The sequence below is a fragment of the Chamaea fasciata genome, unplaced genomic scaffold, assembly GCF_029207755.1.
Source record: "Chamaea fasciata isolate MVZ Bird 193981 ecotype frontalis unplaced genomic scaffold, bChaFas1.0.hap1 SCAF_7, whole genome shotgun sequence".
NCBI classification, from domain to species: Eukaryota; Metazoa; Chordata; class Aves; order Passeriformes; family Sylviidae; genus Chamaea; species Chamaea fasciata.
The window spans coordinates 25,709,826-25,719,365 of NW_027094092.1; the positions used below are offsets into that span (position 1 = coordinate 25,709,826).

The 9,540-nt window shown below is 45.6% G+C and overlaps 1 protein-coding gene across 1 annotated transcript in view; it reads left to right on the forward strand.

Annotated features, from left to right (window-relative positions):
* TYRO3 (TYRO3 protein tyrosine kinase) overlaps positions 1–9,220 on the forward strand; it is a 41,777-nt gene extending 32,557 nt beyond the window's left edge. Inside the window, exons 15-19 of the mRNA XM_066188082.1 lie at positions 220–341; positions 730–839; positions 2,274–2,433; positions 3,777–3,913; positions 6,759–9,220. Coding sequence (XP_066044179.1) covers positions 220–341; positions 730–839; positions 2,274–2,433; positions 3,777–3,913; positions 6,759–7,134 — 905 coding nt within the window. The 3' untranslated portion in view covers positions 7,135–9,220. The remainder of the gene's footprint in view (positions 1–219; positions 342–729; positions 840–2,273; positions 2,434–3,776; positions 3,914–6,758) is intronic.
* The last annotated feature ends 320 nt before the right edge of the window (positions 9,221–9,540 follow it).

A 9,540-nucleotide genomic window follows, 5' to 3' on the forward strand; every position in this document is an offset into this window, starting at 1 on the left:
GCTGAGAGGCACAAGGCTCTTAGTACAGCCTCTGAAGTCAACAGGGTTAAAGGCATCTTAACTGGCATAAAGTCATAGAAGCTTGGATCATGGAATCTACCCACCAAAACTATACATTTTCCTCCAGATCTGTAAGAGGGAGGCACAGAAGCCTGTAAGATTCCTCCTGGGAATAATCTGTTTGCTAACACCCCTTTGCTGTGTATGTGTCCTCATCAGGAGTCAGTCTACGAAGCCGTCCCAAGGGCCGTCTGCCAATTCCCATGGTGATCCTGCCCTTCATGAAGCATGGAGACCTCCATGCTTTTCTGCTGATGTCACGGATTGGGGAAAACCCATTTGTAAGTCTGTCTTACTGTAGAATTCCTTCAGGGTGGGTAGGGATTTTCAGAGAATGTATTTGGAGCAGCTCAGGATTGGTCTCCCCAAGGCCAATCACTGGCAAGTGATTGAATTTTAATACCACAGGGAGTTGTGAGATGTGATCTTAAAGTATTTTGTTCCATGCATGTTGAGGATCAGCTCCTCCCATCCCATCCCATCCCATCCCATCCCATCCCATCCCATCCCATCCCATCCCATCCCATCCCATCCCATCCCATCCCATCCCATCCCATCCCCTCCCTGTATTCCCCATCCCGGCTCTGTAAAGTGGCAGCAAACCTTGCAGTTTTGTCACATGAGCTTAAAAGCCTCCAGGAACAGAAGCTAAACTGTTATTTCTTACAGAACTTGCCTGTTCAGACACTCCTCAAGTTCATGATTGACATTGCAAGCGGGATGGAGTACTTGAGCTCAAAAAATTTCATACACAGGGACCTTGCAGCACGGAACTGCATGTAAGTGATTCATGAGTTTTTCAAGAGAAGAAAGACCAGAGTGGGTGAGGGAGGGATAAAAAACCTTTTGCATGACAGATGTAGGAAGAATGCTGATCTTTGCATTTAAGTGACAATCAACATAGGGGAGTCATGGTCATTGTGGTGGAGTGTGTGGTGGTGCTGCTGGGAGCAGGGAGCAGCTCCTAAAGTCCCACTGATCTTTCAAACAGACCCTTTTTATAAGGAACTCTTCCATCATTGGTCTGCACATAGAGTTTCATAGAGCTGATTACAATATGTGTTTGTAATTAGCCACTCCAGCGGCTGTGTGTCAGCACAGGCTATTTGTTCCATCATATAAAGTAACCAACAGGAGGGAATGGGTTTGGCCGTGTTAGGAGAAAACAACTTTCATTGGATCATGAAGTCTGTATTTCTGGTATCTATTTTGAGGACTTGATTATCACAATATAAGAACCGTAGTTTCTTTGAAAGCTTGTGGGGAATGCCTCTAAAAATAATTGCATGGTGAACACACCATATGATCCCACTTCACTGTTCTTGACACCAAACTACCTTGACTGCTTTGAAGGAAAGAAAAGTCCTTTTTTTATCCTTTCCACTCTGCTTCTTCCCTGAGAATGGAATAAGGAACAACTCATTGTGACAACAGAACTCTGCCTCTGAACAAAACCACAACAACCAATAAAATCCACAATGAGACACAGATTTCCAAAGGCATTTCAATGTCCAGATGTACAGACAAAGAGCCTGATAGTTAGGATGAAAAATGATGGGTTAGCCTGCTTTGACATTTATGAGAAACCCATACTGATTTTCTGGTTTTGTAGACATCCTCCAGAGGAAGCTGAATGCCTATTTCAGCACATCTTCTGGGGAAAGCAGTGAGTTCTTTATGAGGCCCGGGAGCATAAAGTGTTTGTGGGCTTTACTTGGACTATCTGCCAACATGTATAGGTTTAAGTGGGTGACAGCAATTCAGACCATTAACCAGGCCTGGAGAGGAGATGTTGCAGATCTAGCAGTTCAAGCAGTTTTAACAGGTAGTCTAGGCAATCACCCTATGGTTTTTTGATTACCAGTACAGGGTGCAGGCCTTGGTGATAGCAGTGAACATTGCAGGTGTCCTCTGATAATCTTGGAAACAACAGAATGTATCTGAGTTTGCTTTTTTGAAGAGACTAGACCATCTGAGCCTAGCCACTTCCTTACTTCCTTGTTCATAATTAGTTCCCTGTTAGTCTGAAGGAACTAGTTTGAGACCACTAAGATATTTCATACACTGGTCGCCAAGTAAATGAAATCATTCTCCTTTTCTGTAATACTTGGTGAGCCATATACCTCAGTTCTCTGAATTTTTTTTTTTTCTTCTTTTTCCTGAGGTAGCCAATAAATGCTTTCCTTTCCTCAACTGTGAAAACTTTCCCATAGGTTGGATGAGAACATGAACGTGAGTGTTGCAGACTTTGGACTTTCTAAGAAGATCTACAGTGGAGACTACTACCGCCAGGGCTGTGCCTCCAAGCTGCCAGTGAAGTGGCTTGCTCTGGAAAGTCTGGCAGATAACCTGTACACAACGCACAGTGATGTGGTGAGGTTTGCTCCCATGCGTTGGGGACCACTTGTATTCCTGCTGGAGTGGAGAAGTCCCACTGAGGGTGGGAAAAGGCCCTGCTGATAGGAAAGGGAGTTTACTTTGTGTTTGAGGGATGGTGCTACCTCTGCCTTGGGTGCTGTCAGGACTTAAGGCTAAAAATATATGAGTGGTTAATGGCAGAAGACATCAACCCTTTTCTTCTTATTGTCCTTTTGTCCTTTATTTTTCAGTGTTTATCCCCATCCTCTTCATCTTTCCGCTCCCGCTCTTCCTTTTCCTCTCTTTATGCAGTTTCTTCTCTCTTACTTTTTTTCCTTTCTCTTCTGCCTGACAGTTTGAAGGTCACATTTGAAAAGCATGTAACCCATACACTTACATACAAGTGCCGCAAAGGTACTCTGTGCTGCAGAAGGCATTGGTGGAACTCCATAGATCTGACTACGTCAGTGCTTAGGCACTCCCCGTAATTTTCCCAGGCGAGCAAGGCTAAACCCATTCATCTGAAATTGTTACTTATTTTCCTTTGAGGATTTTTTTTTCCTGATACCGTCTTCCTTCTTCCTTGCTGCCTTTTGATCTATTTTCACACTAGCTTTTTCCTTCAGTCCTGTGGACTTGCCTTTCCAGTTACCCCTGTCATGGTGTCCTTGAAGAGATAACCACGAGTGCCTTGTAATGTGGCTGCTGCGTTGCCCAGCCATTGCTGCAGCCACTCTAGGCAATGTTTAGTGATTGGTGATCACTAGTTCAGCCAGTTTACAACAGACATTGGACAGGGGTTTGCTTATGAAAATAATATTTTTTTTTTGCACCTCACAAGCCTTGCAGTTTAGTTGAAAAGTACAAGTATGGCTGTGCAGTGTGAGGCAGAAATGAATGTGAGCCATAAGTGCTTTGTTCCTTGCCCTGCTTATTGGCCAAACTCTGCTTTCACTTGTGCCTGTACATTACTAGAAACTCAGAATCTGGTTAAATGAATTAAGAAACTGATTTGTGAGCCCCATACCAAAATCTTCTTCTAGCTGGGAACCAAACAACTGATACCACATACCTTAAAGAACATAAGTAGGAAAGGTCTGCAGGTGGGAGACAAGAGTAGCTCCCAGATCCCTGCTCCACTGCAGGATGAGGCTGGGCAGGGCCTTCAGCTGTCTCCTAAGATGATGTGTCAGCATCAGCAGTATCTGGTGGGTTATATCTGTTTCCTAGCTAGAGTTTGGATAGTCCTTGCATCACTGCTGCTCAGATGACATTACCCAGCACAGTCTGGAAACTGAAACCCAGCCCAGTGAGCAGGGAACAGTCTGTTCACTTGTTCTGTTGCTGTTCTCTTTCAGTGGGCGTTTGGGGTGACCATGTGGGAGATTGTGACCCGAGGGCAAACCCCTTATGCTGGCATTGAGAATGCAGAAATCTACAACTACCTCATCAGTGGGAACAGGCTGAAGCAGCCCCCGGAGTGCCTGGAAGATGTGTGAGTACTTCCTCACCCTGCTGACATGATTTTTTGAGAAATTTGGCTCACTGGAGGGAAACAGAGGCAGCTGGCTGGGATGCTGATCTGAAAGTCTCCACTTTCCAGTACACAGAGCCATTCACTAGAAAGTCTCTGGGTTAGCTACTAGATACTCTTTGCTGGCAGAGCTCCCAGGAACCTGTGGTAACTACACAGGCAGCTAACTTGGCTCAACGGTTTCAACAGTGTCAACATTAGCAGTTCTTGGCGTTGTAGAAACTGTAATTGTGTTTCCAGGATCACTGAACCCTGCCTTCTCAGGGCAGCATCTGAGCAAAGGGATGAGTTCTATGGCACACCCTGAAGGCTGAATATAGAGGCAATCTAGCAAGACTACAAGGAAACTAGATTGCAGAGGCAGTGGCCTGCATGTGTCCTTCAAAGCTTGGCCCAGTTTTCCAAATCTAATCTGCTGCTCTCAGAAACAGCAGGCTGAAGGAGAAGAGAGCAGATGGGACAAACTAAAGTTGTGTAGATCAGTGTCCCACCTTAAATTACATCTAGCAACAAATCCAGGACAATGTTGGAGATTCTGGTTGCAGACATTTTCAGACTTACGGGAAGGACCTAGATAGTCCACAGGGCAGCAGCCACATGCTGCAGTCCATGCTCCTGCCTTAATCCTGCTGCCAAGGGATCACTCTTGGCCAGCAGGTCACAGAAGATGTTTGCTCAGGAACCCTCTCTTCCATGGATGGTGGTTGGAGATTCCTGATCTCCTCACATGGGGCTGGGATCCCTCAAGGAATGTCAGCATAACTTATCCTGGAGTAAAATCTTGCCTTGCCTGGACAAGGTGAAATCATTTCACTGAGGGCCCAAGCAAGGCTCTGTGTTTCTGTGTGTTGTGCCCAAAGGAAGATATAACTATGAGCATTGATTTTAGTGGTCTAAGACCATTTTCCTCCCTCTTCCCTCCTACTCTGATGGTGGATTATTTCATGTAGTTGTTTTCTCCTTTTCCTTTTTTCTACATAGGGAATAATCTGCACTCATCTTACTAAAGCTGAACGCTTTATCTTCTCAGCAGTTCTTTTTAACTTCTACTGAGTATAAATGAAAACATTGTTATATCACTGCTTAAATTAATTACACGTCTGCACCTTGACTGCTCTGAGTAGCTTTGTTCCAAGTTGTGGAGCTTATGGCTGTAGGATGTTAGAGATGCAGAAAGTAGAGAAGAGACTCAAAAACCTACTAGATAGGCACTGGAGAAAAATCCATCAAAAACTACTGAAAAGGTACAACCATTGTGAGCTACAGGTTGTTGAGACCTGAGAGAATATTCCAGAAAGATTGCACTACATGCCCACCCTCAGCTTACAAGCTTTCCCCAAGTGTCGCTACTGGACTCTGTCAGGCATAGGGTACTGGGGCAAATGGACTTCTGGGCTGATTCAGTACAGCCAGTATTTTTCTACCTTTCTTTCAAATGGATTATGCTGATTGACAGCAAAGGTAAAATAAAGTATTTAACTTGCTTGCACAGAATTGGAAGTTTCAAGTTTATCTGCAGCATTTATAATTATTTCTACTGTTTGTGAGGGATGTAGACCAGGATTAAGACAACTGAACCATAGAAGCTTTCTGTAAAAGTAGTGTGAGATCAAAAGCAGTCTTGTAAATCTGATCGCAAGGAATACAAGAAGTAAAATAAAACCCATCATGAGATGCTTTATTTCCCAGTAAAGGCCATATCAGATTTTTTCCCATTTACGAGTTCAACTGAGGTTCATTTGTATGCAGTGTTTTTCAGTGGTAGCACTGTGCTTTGTTCTTGTTCCCTGCAAAACTGGCAACAATAACAGCATAGGAATGCAGCTGCCAGTGCTGTGGGTGATGCCCAGAGCGGGGCAGGACAATGGCTGTGGCTGTGCTCCAGCGCAGCACTGCGGCCGGAGGCCTGGCCGGCGGGAGGGCAGCCAGCATGGACACGGAGATGCCAGCACGGCCGCAGGGCAGGAGGGGAGAGCTCCTCTTCCCTTGCCGAAGCACGGGCCAGCAGAGCCAGTGATGGTCTCCTCATGCTGGCCCTGGGGCAGCCAGAGCTGAGGTACCTGATGTTTGACCGTAGGAGGAAGGCTGCAGGATCAGACCTGGCCCTGAACATGTCTTCTGCACTGAGCTGGTACCTTTGGAGCTGTAAGGCCATTTCAGCATCCCTCTGCCAGCACTGAAGCTGTTGTCCATTCTTTAACATCCCTCTAAACAAACCCAGTGTGCCTTTTTCCAGCCCTGTTGACTGCCTGTCAGGCAGCAGCAGCAGCACATTCCCATTACTCTGGGAGTGTGGAGTTAACATGGTGTGAAAGAAAGAATACTCTGGAAATATCATGCACCTCCCAGATTGATCTTTGTTTTCTGCCTGTGATTTTTCTGCTCTTGAACTAGAATTTGGAGGGATGGCTTCAGCTGTGGCAGAGGTTGTGAGGGTGCTTTTTGTGAATAAATTCAAAAGCTATTACTAGGTGATGTCACACTCACAGTCCTATTCTAGCTCCCTAGAGAGAGCAGAACAAGGGCTTTACCAAGAAATTCAGCATACTTTGACAGGGCTTTTGGGTTTTTGATACCATCTAAATAACTTTTTTGACCAAAGGGAGAATGCCCTTGAAAATTGGAGGAAACAAGAAATCAGACCCATAATGGCCATCCACACTGCGTCACCTGTGCAAGGCCAAAGCAGACAGGTTTTGGGGGAAGTGTCTGTGTTTTTTAAGCTTCACTGCCCAGAGACCCTGTTCAGAGGTGCAGGGCATGGCTGCTCTGCTTCTCAGTGCTGTTGTCTCCCTCTGTTTTGCAGCTATGATCTCATGTGCAGATGTTGGCATCCTGAGCCCAAGCTACGCCCCAGCTTTGGAGTGCTCCGGTCCCAGCTGGAAATGATTCGCGGGAGGATGTCCACACTCTCTTCCAGTCAAGATCCTCTCTATGTCAACATTGGGAAGGACAAAGAGGCGTCTGGAAGTGACCCTGCCCTGCACGCCTCCTTTGGAAACATGGATGCTGAAGAGACTGTTGCTGGGGCAGCTGCTGCTGTCACAAGTGACTATCGCTACATCATGAGCCCCTTGTGCCTTGGAGATGATGCTGAGGGTGAAAGGCATCCAGATGGACAAGAAGGGGAGGACAAAAGCCTTCTGTATGAGCTAGAGACAGAAGGAGAGAAAAGTTGCTAGCCTGTACATAGCAGTGACACTCTGCTTCCCTGGGACTGGATGTGTGCAGCATGGTGCTGCGTCTCCTGGGGCTCTGATGCCAGATCTGGAGCGGCTTTGAACAGCACTGGCCAGGGCTCTTGGGCAGCTTTTGTAGCTTTCACCACCTGTGTGAGCTGCAGTGGCAAATAGCTTGGAAGAACTGCAACCCCAACAACCCCTTGGATTTTGGGGGGGGAGGCAGTAGGGTTACAGGTTGACCACATCCTGCTGAAAGGAGTTCAGAGCTAAGGCGGCAGTCAGAGTCTGTGCTCTGCTTCTTCTCACTGAATGCTGGAGCAGAGCTGAATATACCTTCTGTTCAGTCAGTGCTTGCTCTTGTGTAGATGTTGTCTTCAATCCTGGCTGCGTGACTTTGGGACTGGTACCTCAGAAAACACTAGTGGGTATTTATATTGTCATTCAGGACAAGAGGGCAAAAGTCCCCTCATGCTCACTCAGCAGTACTGCCTAGACTTGTTGCCTACCTCAGTGGTTCTCAAACTGATCAATGGATCTGCTCCTACCCAGCACTGAATTTGAACATCTTGCTCACTTCATGCAGTGACATTTGCCGCTTCCTCAGTCCAGGGCTCTTTTAAGAGTTTCAGACTCTTTCGGTGAGCAAGGAAATTAGGAAAAAAAAAAAAAAAAAAAAAAGAAAATCCAGCATTCCTCTTCTCCCCATGTACCTTTTTTTATCTTTCTTTTTGTTCTGTTTCATGCCAGTTCAGGCCTGACTAGACGTGCAGCTGACATTAAAATGCAAAGGGAGGGAGAGCAGCTGGCTTGTGTGAGGGCAGAATCCAACTTCAAAGGAATGGAAAGGAAGCAGTGTAGAGAGGACTTAACAGCAGTATGGGGAAACAGTGCTAATTAGTGCTAAGTGCTGCCCTCCAGGAGAGGAAGAAGACTGAGATACAGAATGACAGACTTGCTCAGTTTCAGCAGGAGCGGGATTCAGCGTTTGCTTCAAAGTTGGATTCTTTCAGTCATTCTCTTTATTAGCCCTATGTCTTCTTCAAATAACCGAGAACTGTAGCTGCTATAGTGACATGTGAAATCAGTTTCAGGAAGATGTGTGTCTTGGGGGGAGGGACCAATTGGAAGATCTCTTTCTGAAGAGAGAGGCCTCATGATGAAAAAGCTTGAGAACCACTGGCCTTCCTATTTAGGCGGTTTTTTGGCATGCTGTAAAAGTCACATAAAACATGGAGTAGTATCACTGCAGCCTTCCAGACAGGGCAAAATTAATGGTTTTGCTCTTTGAGTTTTGTTTTGTTTTCCAATCAGCATGTCTGACTCACTGTAACTGCAAGTGCTTGTGTGGTTTTTAATAATTTAATATTTTATTGTAAATCAGCATTTGTTTTGTGCAGTGGTTCCCAGCAAGGAAGTGCAGTTACATCTTACTCTACTTGTCCTAAATATTTGCTAGATCTTAATTTCTTTTATTTTCACTGCGCTGAAAACTTGGCAGTATTACTTAGGATTCCACATTGCACTTCCTCAAACTAATACCACAAATGTCAGCATTTACTAAGTTGGCAAAGGTGGGACCAAAAAGTCAAGTGAGACTGCAGACTTGGTATCGGAACACTCCACCCTTCGATACCCAGTATTTGCTTATTGTAAGGTTGGGTCTAAATATAAAATTCAGGTCAAGTTTCAGTGCTTAGTGAGAACTCTTCCTAGGGAAGGGGAATTTCAGCCTGGGACTTGAGCATGGGTCCTTTCCGTTAAGTTTCCTACTGAATAGAGACGTCCTACAGGTGTCTCCAGAAATTCAGTATGGTTTCTCAGTCACAGATACAAATTCTACCATCTTACACCCCAGGCGGTACAGGGTTTTCTTTTCACTTAGCTGGAATGCTGTAAATGCCGGTGAGAAGATAACACCTAACAAAGGGTAACAAAAACCTGTGCAGTGCACTTTTGCAGTGAGGGCAGAAGACTACGCTCCCTGCAGCTGCCTAGGAAGTGCAGATGTACATATAGACTCTAACTCTGGGAAGCATGTCTTTAGTTTTTATGCATTTTTTAATAATAAAATCTGTACTGTGTTTGAGTCCCAGCCTCTTGACTGTGGCAGAACATGGGATCATGCTCACTGTGTGGGGTCATAATCAGCCCCAGCTGAAAGTCATCTTTCTTCCTTCACCAAGCATGACTGAGCTGCTTCTTGGGGTCAAGAGAACATGTTTGGCCTGCCCAGGTGACAGTTACTCTGCATTGCTCCACCCTTGAGATTGTGAAGGCCCAAATCTGATGGGCAGGGGCTGGTGGCTCCACAAAGAGAGGCTCTGTGGCCACTTACTGGCACATGGTGCTTCCTACCCAGGAATGCAAGACCTTTGCGTCAGTTCCTCCCTGAAAACTGTCACATGC